Here is a 14,348-nt window from a genome sequence, read left to right as displayed (position 1 = left end):
TTCGTCATCGCTCCTGAATAATTCAGTGAGTGGCTCTGCCTGCTCCGGCCACACCCCCGCTAATGGCAGAAATCGATGCCTTTTTAATTCCTCATGGCCAGACAGCTCCTGCCTGTGCTGCTCTGGGCCCTGTCCCTCCAGGGGACTCTGATGATCCCAATTTTGTCTCACAGACTCTTGGAATCTCAGAATGGTTTGGGTTGGAAGACACTTTAAAGCTCATCCCATCCCACTGCCATGGCAGGGACAACTTCCACTGTCCCAGGTCACTCTAGGCCCTGCCCAGCCTGGCCTTGGGCACTGCCAGGGATCCAGGGGCAGCCACAGCTGCTCTGGGCACCCTGTGCCAGGGCCTGCCCACCCTCACAGGGAACAATTCCTCATTCCCAATATCCCATCCATCCCTGCCCTCTGGCAGTGGGAGCCATTCCCTGTGTCCTGTCCTTCCATCCCTTGTCCCCAGTCCCTCTGCAGCTCTCCTGGAGCCCCTTTAGGCCCTGGCAAGGGCTCTGAAGTGTCCCTGGAGCTTCTCCTCTCCAGGTGAGCACCCCCAGCTCTGCCAGCCTGGCTCACTGGGGCTGCGCAGGTGTTTGCAAGGATCCTCTTTCCTTGCTGGTCCTTGGGTGCTGGGGGAAGCAGCACCAGCATCCCCAGGATTGCACTGGGGGAGTTCCATGGGATCAGTCCCCCAGGCCCCCTGGTCCCCTGGTGCCAGGGCCTGGCATCCACCCAGGCACCCACTCACCAGGAACAGCTGCAGGAGCAACAAAAATGTTAAAATTTAATGCCTTGGCTAATGGGCTGAGCAGAGTGGAGCAAAAACCTGGAGAAAAAGGGAAGAGGATGAGAGTGCCCAGCGTCTCATGGCTTCCCCCTGCACCCTCTGCTTCCTGGAAAAAGAGGACACAGGATCTTCCTGCCTCACTAAATAAAATCCCACCACAGTGTTGGACCAAGGGGCCAGCCACAAATCCATGTGGCTCCTGGTGGGGCCCCATAGGAGCTCATGGTGAGGCACAGAGCCCTGAGGATGGGACCTTGCCCATGGGAACCCAGGTTCCATCACCTCTTCCAGCACCACCTGCAGCTCTGCTGGTGTGTCCTGAGCTGTGAGATGTACCTGGGGCTGTTGTTCTGTGATCTGTCAGAGCTGGGGCAGTTCTCTGCTGTCCATGGGCAGTTTTTTCTTTCTCTCCCACAGCCAACCCTCCCTCCAGCAGATCTCTGCTGTCCATGGCCACTGAGTGTCCCCGCAGGGCTGATCCAATTCCAGCATCCCATGGGGAGATGCTGTGCCCAGGGCAGGAGCCAAGCATTCCTACCTGGATCCAATCTGGGCCTGGCACAGCACAGCAGCCTCTGCCCCCTGCATTGCCAGAGGAGCAGCTTTCTGCTGCCCTGCATTGCCAGAGGGAGCCCAGGCCCATCTGCAGCAGCCCTGGAGCTGCAGAGGAAAACTGCCCCCTTGTGCAGGATCCCTGCTGCAGCAGAGCCACAGCTGGCACTGCAGGAGGGCTGAGCCCCCATGGCATGGGGCTGGGACACCGCCCTGACCAAGAGAGTGTCAGGTCCTGTTCTGATTCTGGCATGTTGTTTTGTATTATTTTATTTTATTTTATTTTATTTTATTTTATTTTATTTTATTTTATTTTATTTTAATTCTTCCCTCGTAAAGAGCTGTTATTCCTATTCCCATATCTTTGCCTGAGAGCCCCTTAATTTCAAAATAACAATAATTCAGAGGGAGGGGGTTTACATTTTCCACTTCAAGGGAGGCTCCTGCCTTCCTCAGCAGACACCTGGCTGTTCAAACAGAGACACGGTGTCCCCCAGAACCGTGGTTTGCTGAGAGCAGGGAGAGGCACAGAAGGGCAGCTCAGGACATCCTGCTGGGCTGTCTGGCTGGATTTGAGGTCTGGGAAGAAGGCTGGGACAGACTGAACTTGGTGTGGGTTCAAAAGAAGCCACAGCCTGAACGAGTCCTTTCTCTCCACCTGCAAGAGAGCAGAGGGAGAGCAGTGCCCTGATTCCTGCTGCTCCTCTGCCTTGGAGCTGCTGGGATAGCTGGCTGGGATGCTGACATGAATTCCCAGGGCTCCATGTCAAATATTCTCAAGCCATCAGATGTAGCCATGACATTCTCTGAAAAATTCTTTCCTTAGGATTTTTCTTCCTGAGAAGCTGAGAGGCCTGAGGTACAAAATGTAAACAATGATTATCTGCTGCTGTGGGATGCAACAGGTGCATCTGTGATTGGTCTCATGTGGTTGTTTCTATTTAATGGCAAATCACAGTCAGCTGGCTTGGACTCTCTGAGACAGAACCTTTTGTTATCATTCTTTCCTATTATATTCTCAGCTAGCCTTCTGATGAAATTCTTTCTTCTATTCTTTTAGTATAGTTTTAATATAATATATATCATAAAATAATAAATCAAGCCTTCTGAAACATGGATTCAGATCCTCATCTCTTCCCTCATCCTCAGACCCCTGTGGACACCACCACAATCAGACCCACCAAGCCTGGCTGGAGCTGGGTTTGCTGTGCTGCCCTCCACGAGTCCTTTGGGAACCTGCCCTGTCCCCATGGGCTGGGAGCAGTCACCCTTGAGAGGGAATTCTGAAACCATTCCCCAGGGAATGAGCAGTGCCAGAACCCCAGAATAACCCCAAATAAATATTCCCAGAGCAGGAAGGGAGGCAGGAACACCTGGCCAGGAACCAGCAGTGGCCAGAAAGCCACAAATGTCCCTCACCCTGCTCTGAGCAGTGTGCCCAGCTGAGCAGCCAGGCAGGACCCAGCTCCATCCCTGTTCCCAGGCTCTGCTGGGTTTAGATCATTAATTATCCACTTTTGTACTTTCCTCAGGAATTTGGACTCAGGAATTTTTACCTGCTGGGTTTTTACAGCTTGCTAAATAAGCAAATTCCTTGCCAAGGAACTTGGGAGCCGTGGGGAGCCGTGGGGCTTTGTGGACAAAACTTTTCCAAGCTGCTTTATTGGACTTATAAAACACAGTTTAACCCTTTTCATCACGTTGCTTTGCATGAGGTGGCAGGGCAGTAAAATGCTCATTTCTCCATGGCATTCCCAATGAGCTGCAGCTCAGTTTGTGGCAGGAACAATAAAGGAGATGGAGCAGAGGAGAGGGATGTGAGGGGAAGCACAGGCAGCTGCGTGAGGCTCAGACTCACCCTGAGGGCAAAATGCTGCAAAACAGGAATAAAGCAATTAAATGAGATGAATATTTGAATGTGGGATTGAAGGGGCTGGAATCAAGGCTGGAGCAGTGCAGGAGGCTTGGGGAACAGGCATTTCAGTGCCTGTTTGTAATAAAAATTGAGAGATAAACCATGTGGTAACAAATTATTTTCACAAATCCTGTTCCCTTCATCTCCTCAAACAGCTGTTCAGCTCCATGGCATTTCCATTCCTTCTGTGTTTTTAAAACACAAAGTTACCAAATAAATTCATGAAAAAGGTGGGTGGCTTCTCCAGCCTGGGGGCTGCTCCAGGCCCAGTCTAGGCCCTGCTGCTCCGTCCCAGGGATGGAGGAACCCAGATTGAAACGAGGGCTGGCACAGCCACTGGTTTGGGGGTTTTTAAAGCCTTTGCATTAAAATCCTGCTGATTTTCTTTGAGAAATGGCATTTCCAACAATGGGAAAAGCAGGCCTGGGGCCTGGCATGGCCACATTCACATGACAGGCTCCTCCTTGTGCTCCAGTGATGCTGGAGGCTGATATGGAATTCCCACTTTGTTTTTTCATGGATCAACAACAACAGGAGGTCCCTGCCTGGGCCATGTGAGACCTGGGGTTTCCTGTGTGGGGCACAAGGACACTGGGGACACCTGGATGTGTCTAAGGGGGCCTGGAAGGACGATGGGCGCAGATCTCTTGTAAGGGCTTGGAGGGACAGGACACAGGGAATGGCTCCCACTGCCAGAGGGCAGGGATGGATGGGATATTGGGAATTAGGAATTGTTCCCTGGTAGGGTGGGCAGGCCCTGGCACAGGGTGCCCAGAGCAGCTGTGGCTGCCCCTGGATCCCTGGCAGTGCCCAAGGCCAGGCTGGGCAGGGCTGGGAGCAGCCTGGGTCAGTGGGAGGTGTCCCTGCCATGGCAGGGGATGGGATGAAATGACCTTTAATGTCTCTTGAACAAAAACCTTTCCATTCTTTATGATTCCTTCACCTTGGGACAGATGTTTCTAAAGCAAAGTCTTGCAAAACTGAGCCTCACATCCCTGAGAGCTGTTCCATATCCTTGGCCTTTGCAGGGACAAGTGGGATAGAGGAGAAATATCCCTGCAGGGATCCAGGAAATCAACAGGAGGTTCTTTCTTCAGGTTCCCTTCAGCTGCTCCATCCCTCCCTCCCTCCAGGCACTTGGGCCTGTTTTCTGTCAGAGACCCCAAAAATCCCCTCTTCACCTCACAGTGGCTGGGGAGGCTCAGGAGATCCCTGTCCCTGCTGTGCCCAGCTCCTCAGAGCACGTGTCTGCACCCAGCCCTGCTGGGATGACAAAGGCTGATAATGGGATTATCCTTTTAATGATCCCCATGGTAACGAGCCCTGCACATCCCAGGGGAGCCCTGCAAGGTGCCAGCTCCAGCCTGGAGCCACACAGACACCTCGGCTCTGCTGGGGGGTGGAGAGGGCTTGTGGGGGATTTGGAGCAGTCAGAGGAGCTCTGGAGGTGTTGGGGAGACTTGGGAGGTGTTTTAGTGGTTTTGGAGGTATTGGAGAGCTTTTGGAGGTGTTGTAGTGGTTTTGGAAGTGTTGGAGAGGTTTTGGAGATATTGTGGAGATCTTGGAGGTGTTGTGATGGTTTTGGAGGTGTTGTAGTGGTTTTGGAAGTGTGGGAGAGCTTTTGGAGGTGTTATGGAGGTTTTGGAGGTGTTCTTATAGTTTTGAAGGTGTTGGAGAGGTTTTGGTGGTGCTGGGAATATTGGAGAAGTTTTGGAGGGGGTTTGGAGATGCCAGAAGAGTTTTGGAGAAGTCAAAGGAGTTCTGGAGGTCTTATGGAGATCTTGGAGGTGTTGTACTGGCTTTGGAAGTGTTGTAGAGGTTTTGGAGGTGTTGGAGAGATTTTGGAGGTGTTATGGAGATTTGCAGGTGTTTTAATGGTTTTGGAAGTGTTGGAGAACTTTTGGAGGCATTGGAAGGTCTTGTTGGTGTTGGGATCATTGGGGAAGTTTTGGAGGGGGTTTGGAAGTGTCAGAAGAGTTTTGGAGAACTCAGAGGAGTTCTGGATGTGTTATGGAGATTTTGGAGGTGTTTTAATGGTTTTGGAAGCCTTGTAGGTGTTTTGGAGGCATTGGAGGGTTTTGGTGGTGCTGGGAATATTGAGGAAGTTTCAGAGGGAGTTTGGAGGTGTTGGAGAGGATTTAGAGATGTTGGAGAGATTTTGGAAGTGTGGTGATGGTTTTGGAAATTTTGGAGAGGTTTTGGAGATGTTATGGAGATTTTGGAGGAGTTGTGATGGTTTTGGAAGTGTTGTAGAGCTTTTGAGGACACTGGAGGCTTTTGGTGGTGTTGTGGAGGGGTTGGAGGGGGTTTGAAAGTGTTGGAGACATTTTGGAGAGATTTTGGAGAGGTTGCAGTGGGTTTGGAGAGGTTCTGGAGGTAATGGAGAGGTTCTGGAAGTGTTGGAGGGGTTGAGGAGGTATTGAAGAAGTTTTGGAGGTGATGGAGAGGTTTTGGGGGTGATGGGGAAGTTTTGGAGGTGATTGAGAGATTTTGGAGGTGATGGAGATGCTTTGGAGGGGTTAGAGAAGTTTTGATGAGGTTGAAGGGGTTGTGGAGGTCATTGAGAGGTTTTGAAGGAACTGGAGAAGTTTTGGAGGGATAGGAGGGGTTGTGGAGGGGTTGGAGAGGTTTTGGTGGTGATGGAGAGGTTTCAAAGGGGTTGGAGAGGTTTTGGTGGTGATGGAGAGGTTTCAAAGGGGTTGGAGAGGTTTTGGTGGTGATGGAGAGGTTTCAAAGGGGTTGGAGAGGTTTTGGAGGGGCTGGAGAGGTTTTGAAAGAGTAGGAGGGGTTGGGGAGGGGATGGAGAGGTTTTGGACGTGATGGAGAGGTTTTGGAGGAGTTGGAGTGGTTCTGGAGGGGTTAGAAGGGGTTGTGGAGGGGTTGGAGGGGTTGTGGAGCAATTGGAAGGGGTTGTAGGGCATTTTGGAGGTCTTGGGGAGGTTTGGAGGTCTCGGGGAGGTTTGGAGGTCTCAGGGAGGTTTGGAGGCGATGCAGAGGCAGGTTTTGGAGCCTGGGGGTGCACACAATGATCCATGGGCACCTCCAGGCCGTCTCCTCAGCTGCTCCTCCCTGGGCAGTTCCCCCCACAGCCAGGCCCAGGAGCAGCATTTCCCTGAGGGATGAGCAGGACTGTTGGGCTCAGTGCTCTGCTGAGAGAGTGAAAATAAAATCCTCCATGATGAAAAATCCTCGTGGAGCCCCACGGGACCGCTGAGCCCTAAGCTCCTTGTGGAGCTGGGGACAGCCCCAGCCCCACAGATGGCTCATTCCCCTCCTGCTGGTGTTTAATCCTCTGAGGGAAGTGCCAGCCTTTGCAATGTCCCCACGGGGCTGCTGTCCCCTCTAAAGCCTGTTAAGCTACCAGGCTGAGCTGCCCTTTGTCCCTGCAGGTGCCACAGGGATTTGGGAGCCATGGGGAGCACTTGGATCTGCATCAGCCTCTCTGGTTTGGAGTTCCAGTGTGTGGGAAGGTGCTCTTTGTGGATGAAGTAACAAAATTATCTTTTGTTTCTTTGTAAAAGAAAAAAGCTTAAAAGTTTTTTTCATTAAATAGGTGAAAAGACACTTCATAAGACTTTACTTTAAAGGTTGCTAATTAAATAGAAGTTTAAAAATTGTTTTAAGTAATTTATTAGAAAAATAAGAGAACAAAGAAACAAATGGCTTTTTGAAGTGTTTTACTAAGAGTAAGAACTTCTTACCTTAGTTCACTTTTTTTCTGTAAAAATATTATTTTGCCTTTTATTAAAACTTTTCTGTTTCCAACACTGCCACAAAAGCCATCCTGCTAATTTTATGCCATCTAAAGTAGCTAAGCTATCTCAAGTGTAACATAGATCTCCAAGAGATTTATATTACGCTCATAAGACCAAACTCAAAGAGACCCTTCTATCACCAGTGGTTCCCAGCTCCTTGATTTTGGGAGGCAGCAGCTGGGACCTGGATCTCAGTTTTCCTAACATTAATGCCCTGGATGAATGGATCTGTTGATGTCTTTGGTCCTGGCCAGGTCAGGCAATGGAAGAGTGATGGCCACAAGGAGCTCCAGGCTGAGGCAATCCCGAGACATGGGAGCAGCCAAAGGATCCCTGCCATGGAGCTTTGTTGTCCTTGCTGGGAGGGCTGGGAGGGTCGGGGGTTTGTCTCACCCTCGTTTGTTTAATCATTTTATTAATTTCCCAGGCACAAAGCCAGGGGCCCCATCCAGAGCCCTGGGAGGTCCTCGTGGGGCAGGAGCCCGGGGGGCAGCACTGGGGGCGAGGCCCAGGGCTGGATCCAGGGACAGCTCCGGCTGCAGGCTCAGGTACAGGCCCTGGCCCAGGGCTGGCTCTATCCTCCTCCCTATTTCTAACCCCATCCCATCCCATATCCATCCCCAATCCCATCTCCAATCCCATCCCCAATCCCATCTCATCCCCAATCCCATCCCATCTCCAATCCCATCCCATTGCACCTCCAATCCCACTCTCAATCCATCTCCAATCCCAATCCTACCTCCAATTTCATCCCATTCCATCTCCAATTCCAATCCCATCTGCAATTCCATCTCCAATCCTATCCCACCTCCAATCCCATCCAATCCCATCTCCAATCCCATGCCATGCCATGCCATGCCAATCCTGAATCCCATCCCATCCCCAATCCCATCCCCAATCCCATCTGCAATCCCATCCCCAATCTCATCCCCAATCCAATCCCATCCCATCTCCAATCCCATCCCATCCAAGCCTCGCCCACACCGGGCGTGCCCGTACGTAGCCCCGCCCACCCAGGCACAGCCCAATCACCTCCCATTTCCTGCCGCGCGGGAAAACGCCCTCGGCGCATGCGCAGTGCGGCAGGGGCGGGGCCAGGCGCAGCTCCGGCCGTGCCCTTCCCTCAGCGCCCCGCACAGCGCCGCGCCCTTCTCCAATATGGCGGCGCACAGTGCTCCGCGCCGAGTTGCGCATGCGCAATACCGCTGCCCGGCTCTTATTGGCTGCGGGCGCCGGTGAGCGCTTCCGGTGGGAGGGCGGGGCGGGCCCGGGATGCGCCTGGCGTAGCCCCGGCACCGACACCGGCCCCGCACCGCGCCGCCGCCGCTCCCGCCCGCCCGCGCTCCCGCCGCCCTGCCCGGCGCCCCGGGGCTCCCCGTCCCGCCGCTTGGGGAGGCCCGGGGGCTGGGTGCCGGCAGCTCTCCGGTGCCCGTGGCTGCGCGGCCGGCGGGGGCTCGCCGGTGCATGGGCGGGGGGGCCCCGCCGGGCCACCGCCGGCCATGAGATGAGCGGAGCGCGGCGCCCTGCCTAGAGCCGCCCCGGGGCCGCCGCGGCCATGGTGAGCTGGGACAGCGGGGACGGGAGCGTGGAGGGAACGGGGGATGGTCCCGCGGGGCCCGGACACCGGAGCGTGAGGGGCCGAGGGGCGGCGGCACCCCCGGGACAGGATGTGAAGTGCCGGGAAGGCACGGATCCCTCCTGGTGCATGGGGTGTTGGGAATTCCGGGTTTGTGGCGTTAAAGCCGAGGGGTGCCCTGGCAGCTGTGGCTGCCCCGGTCCCTGGCAGTGCCCAGGCCCGGCCGGGAGCAGCTGCCACAGCCGAGCCCGGCACAGCCACAGCCGGGCCCGGCACAGTCCGGCCCGGCACAGTCCGGCCCGGCACAGCCGAGCCTGGCACAGCCGAGCCTGCCACAGCCACAGCCGAGCCCGGCCCGGCACAGCCCGGCCCGGCCCTGGACGTGGCACAGGATGAGTCTCAAGGTCCCTTCACACCCAAACCATTGGATGATTAAATTCTCCGGCGCCAGCTGCGGGCTTGCCCTCACGGCCTCCTTGGGTAAGCCGAGGAGTGACCTGGATTCTGTTCCGTGCTGGGGACAGCGGCCTTGGCTGTGCCCACAGGGACAGGGACAGAGCCAACCCGCTGGGATCTGCACTGGGCTCTCATCCCCTCGGTGAGAGCCCAGAAAAGGCCTGAGGAGCGTCTCTAATCGTGAGAGCCGGGCTGGCAGCACTGGCAGGTGGGCATTGCCCCCTGGGCACTGAGTGCTGCTCACTGCCACCATCCCAGAGCTGTTGATCTTGTTTTCCCCGTGCTCTACACACAGGGAAACCTGGTATCCCACCCTGCATCCCAGTATTTCTTGGGGTGACCAAGGGCAGGCAGCACTGGGGAGATGCTTTCAGCAGCCCTGGATCTGCTCTGGGACCCTGCCCTGGCTCACCCAGAGACCCCACTGAGCTCAGGCTGCAGTTCCTGGCCTGGTGCTCACCCCACTCCACCTTAGCCTGCCTTTGGTGGTGTAGAATCAGGCTTTGCACTCGTTTCGTTCCAGAATTTGGGATCCTGGTTGTGAATTCCTTCACCCAAGAGCTGAGAGGTAATCACATTGGTGCTCCTGGTACATGAGTGGTGTTTTATTGAAACTTTGGTCTCTGTAGGCCCTTGGGCTTACCCACAGCCTCTCATCTTGGAGAGGCTTTGCTGCTCCATCTGGGATGTGCTGGGGTGGGACAGGGTCTTCTCAGTAAAATATATATAAATATAATATTATATATATAAATACTGGCAGTGTTTTATAGCAGTAGCCTGAGGGTGCTCAGGGTGGGCTCCTGATGTGTGTCCCAGCTCCTTGTGGCTTTAGCTTCAGGCAAAGGGGGATTTTTGAGGTGGATTCTTAGTGACCAGCCCATGTTCAAGAAGGTGAATAAATGGTTTGCAGGGTTTGCCAGGCCAGGCTGCAGTGCAGCTGGCAAAAATTAGTTCTCCCCTCACTTCCCTGTGGACACACACATTTCTCCTCCTGAATTACACCTTGTTTTCTTCTTTTTTTTTCCTTTCACCATCCACTCTTTGGCTGCCTGGGGAAGTTGAGCAGCAGCCCCTGGGCTGTGCTGCAGGATTTACTGTTGTAACTCATCATGTGACTCCTGGGCAAGATTTTCCTTCTGTTCCCATTTCCCTGGAGCCTACAGATGGGCATGTTCTGCTGCTAGAGCACCCTCCTTCCTGGAAACAGTTGGGAAGGTGTGAACAGGAGCTGCTGGAAGGCACGCAGGGAACAAATAAAACAGAATTAAACTCTGCTCCAGGAGAGCAGGCTGCTGGGAGCAGGTTTGCTCAGTGGGTTCATGGGGAGGGATGAATTAGAGCTTGATTAACTGGGCAGGGATGTTGGGAAGGCAGGAGGGAATGCAGGGATGCACAGTGAGCTCAGGCACTGCCAGTGCTGTGAACAAACTCCTGTTTGCTGGGCTGAGTTGCCACTCATGGCTCAGAAATCTTCATGCCACTCAAAAGTTGGGTTTGGAGGAAGCTTTAGTGTTTCTGTGCTTTGCAGAGAGCTCTGTGAGGGGGTTTTGGGGCTGTTCTGCCTGCTCTGTATGTCAATAGTGTTTGTGCACTGTTTTGGGGGCCCAAACTCCAGTTTGGAGCTTCCTGAGGGAAAGGAAAGGTGGTGTGGATGCTGTGGTGTCTCTGCAGGGAAAACGGGATACTGCAAAATCCAGCTGGATTCTCTGGAGTTCATCTCTGAGCACACAGAGCACATCCAGCTTCAGGCTTTACTTCTACACACCACAAATTATTGCATTGTTTCCTCCTCACCTTTTAGAGGATTTTATGAACAGGTTCAAAGTAAATATTGCTGATGGAGCTGTCCTTGGAGGGATTTATTTTCTGTCCAAATTAGCCATGGCTTTGTCTCATCACTCTTTCCTTCACCTTTGTTCCTGTCGCTGGTGAAGATGAACCATCTTTGAAGCCCTGGGAGCCCAGCTGGGATCTCCTGAGCAATCCCCTCACCTGGGAATTGCATTTGCACCTCCCTCATGAGGCTGGGATTTCAGTGCTTGCCTCTGGGAAATAAATCTTTCACTCTGTGGGGTTTATATCCTGCCAGCAAGCAAAGCAGCTCGGGAGCAGGGACTTCCAGGAAATGCTGCAGTGTGAGGATTGGGATGCAGGGATGCTGGAGAGCTGCAGCCCAGACAAATCCCACTCCCCCAGGCTGTGCCTGGCCTGCAGGGGAGCAGGCAATGGAGGTTCCCAGCCCCGGGGAGTCTCGTGGCCCTGTGCTGAGGGAGGCACTGAAATGGAGCAGGCAGTGGGCGGCTGCAGCTCGCCTGCTCCCGAGTTCCCCACAGCAGCATCTGCCTTTCATTCCACAGCCTCTCTTCCCACCTGCCTGGATTTTAGCAGTGAGTGCTGTTGTTTTCTTGTGCCTGGAGCTGCCTGCTGAAGGTTGCAGCCTTCCTTCCATTCAGGAAGGAGTGGATGGTGTGTGGATTGCAGCTTGTCCTGCCAGGTGAGGCTGCTGAGCCCTTGGCTTATCCTGCTGCTCGTGGTTGCCAAGGAGCTGCTGCTGTTCCATTGCCAGAGCAGCTCCTGTTTGTTCTGTGTCAGCCCTGCTGAGCTGGTGGCCCTGAGGCTGGCTCAGGCTGTGCCTGGCAGCCACAGCTGCTCTGGGGACACTCCTGCTCTCTGCAGGACATTGGGACAGGAGGGAGCAGCAGCTTCTTGCTCCTGCAGAGCCCCTTGGCCTGGCTGTGCCATCACCCTGGGGACACCTGGGCCCTGTGTGGGCTGTGCTGCTGTCCCTGGCCTGGGTGGGCTCAGGGATGCTGTGCTGGGCTCAGGGGTGCTGTGGTGAGCTCAGGAATGCTGTGCTCCCTTTTCCTGGCCCAGGTGAGCTCAGGGGTGCTGTGGTGAGCTCAGGGATCCTGTTCCACACAGCCCTGCTCAGCCTGAGGTCTTACTGAGTCCTTAGGTGATATTTAAATTAAACATTCTGATTCCTGAAGTGCAGCCAGGTTCCTGAAGGGGGGAGTTGCCCAGGCAGGAGGGCTTTGAGCAGCTCTGGAGCTGCCCTGAGCTTTGGGACCTCAGGGACACAGACAGGACCATGGTGCCTTTGCTCCTCTGCCATTTGCCTTGAGGTACAGCAGCAATCTGTGACTTTTATCCCACCATTGAAGCTGAAAATCTACTATAATGAGATTGCAGAGTCTCCATGTTGTCTCAGAGGTGCTGTGCTCCCTGTCCCAGGTGAGCTCAGGGGTGCTCTGCTCTGAGGAGATGGGATGATGTTGTTGCTGCTGCCCAGGCAGAAGTGCTGGCACGTTGCAGGTGGGCTCAGTTTCTCAGCAGGGCTCTGTGATGAAGAGGGAGCTGAGGGTGCTGTCCCCTCCCTCTGTCCCCCAGCTGAGGTGCAGCATCACAACCCCACCCCTGAGGTTCTGTCTGCTGTCAGTGCTCCCCTCCATGAGCAGCTCAATGCAACCAAACCCTCTCTGGAGCCCTTCTGACTCAAAGCAGGGTAGGAACTCGGAAGTTCTGGCCTCAGCTCCAACATCTGGCTTCCTTTTTTGGCCACCAAGTCACAGTGTGACTCTGTGTGCCCCCAGTTATCTCCCCTCTATTAAACCATCAAACTGGGGATGCTGATTAATGCTGATGAACTTTCCCAACTCTGCAGCAAGGCCTGGGGAGCTCTGGAGATGAACCAGGAGTGGAACTGGAGCAGCAGAGCTGATCTCTGCTCAGATGCTTCCTCCAGAAGCAGAGCTTTTTCTCAGAACAAAACAGCTCATTTAGCAGAATGGTTGCACATAATCCCTTTCAGGACCTATAATAATTCCAACACATCCATATTTCAAAGACCTGGGTAGCTAAATGCAGGCTGCAGGAGGACTAAAAGCTATCAAGGCAAAATTGTTGAGCCTCCAGGTTCACTAAATGAGCTTGAAAAGCTCATTTCCACTGGCTGTTGCTGATGGATGGGTGCTGGTGGCTGTAATTATTTCAGCAGAAAAGCATTAAAATCTGGCAGGTACCACAAAGCTCCTGCCATGGGCTTCAGTGCTGTGCAGAGATGCATGGATACCCAAAAACTCCAAGAACTTTGGGTTCAGTTGGGTGAATTAATTGCACATTGTTAGCTGGTGTCATTTAGGAACCAGGTAGCTGCTGTTAATGTTGGATTTGTACTTGGGTGTGTGCAAAGTAGAAGGAAATGTAGCTTTGAGGTGGATAGGCTGATACCTGCCTGTAGAATGTGCCCTAAAATCCTTCCCCATCATCATCCTCTGTCCCACAGCAGATATTTCCTCTTAGGAACTATATTTCTATTTGGGTCGCTGCTGCCTTGGCTCTCTCTGCATCCCAGGTGTCAACATGACAACCTTCTTCTGTGTGAGAGAGAGAAAAGGTGTCTGCTGGTTTGTTTTATCAAAATGAAATGTTTAGACTCCCATTTATATAGAATAATTTTTGGAATCCCATTTCCAGCATTTATTACATGTGCAGCATGTGCTGTTCTCCCTTGTAGGCCTCCCTGTTCCAAGCAAAATGTAAATATTGATATTTTGGTAGAGGAAACGCAATTGGCTTTTCCCCTACTGATCCTGATGGTCAGGGACTTTCCTACTGGTCCAGGCACCCCTGGGGTTTATTTGTGGGTTCTCTCCTCTGGAATTTTGGGGTGATGCAGCTTCTCCTGGGCTAAGAAGCTCCTAAAGCTTATGGTGAGGCAGCTCTTTCCAATCTTACCTTCCCTCCACACACATTTGATTCCTTTCTTTATCCATGTTTCTCTTTTCTGTTTACACTCAGGATACTTTCACTCCACCAGAGCTATTCCAGGCTCTTCTAGCAACACCACAAATTCCTTATTTTTTTTTCCTTCCCCCTGATCTTCCCTGACCCTTCTCCTATGTGGATCATGCCCAGAATTCCATTTCTTTTCCCATTTCCAGCCCTTTGCATTCACACTCCAAATTCTCTTTTATTTGTTCCAGCATCTCCAAGCTTGTGGTTGGATCTCTGTGTGTATTTTTAGCATTTTGACTTAATATTTTATTAGGGCTTTAATTGCAGCGTGGAGTTCTTCCCAAGAGGGATTGTCCTGGTTCCTTTTTGTCCCCTCTTTGGAGAAGGGAGTGTGCTCATCTGTTTTGTTGCTGCCTTGTCAGGATGCCAAAGCCAGCATTGGATGCAGCTTTCCAGAGGGGAATGAGGGTGTTTTTTTTTCCCTTTGGAGAGATGTTTTGCCTGAAAAATCTGTGTTGTGCTCAGCTGGTTCCCTGCTGCTTCATTGAGTAAGAACAGAGCAGGTTCCTTCTG

The 14,348-nt window shown here is 53.1% G+C and overlaps 1 protein-coding gene across 2 annotated transcripts in view; it reads left to right on the top strand.

Moving 5' to 3' along the window:
- The first annotated feature begins 8,465 nt into the window (after nt 1–8,465).
- XPO6 (exportin 6) overlaps nt 8,466–14,348 on the top strand; it is a 63,360-nt gene continuing 57,477 nt past the window's right edge. For both annotated transcript variants that reach the window (XM_054271008.1, XM_054271007.1), the window contains exon 1: nt 8,466–8,564. In XM_054271008.1, coding sequence (XP_054126983.1) covers nt 8,562–8,564 — 3 coding nt within the window. In that variant the 5' untranslated portion in view covers nt 8,466–8,561. The remainder of the gene's footprint in view (nt 8,565–14,348) is intronic.

Source organism: Melozone crissalis, unplaced genomic scaffold (genome assembly GCF_028551555.1).
Source record: "Melozone crissalis strain CALT ecotype California unplaced genomic scaffold, PUWL_Pcris_2 ptg000012l_1, whole genome shotgun sequence".
In the NCBI taxonomy this organism is placed as follows: Eukaryota; Metazoa; Chordata; class Aves; order Passeriformes; family Passerellidae; genus Melozone; species Melozone crissalis.
The sequence above is the reverse complement of the archived record's forward strand: the minus strand, read 5'-3'. Positions and strand labels throughout refer to the sequence as shown.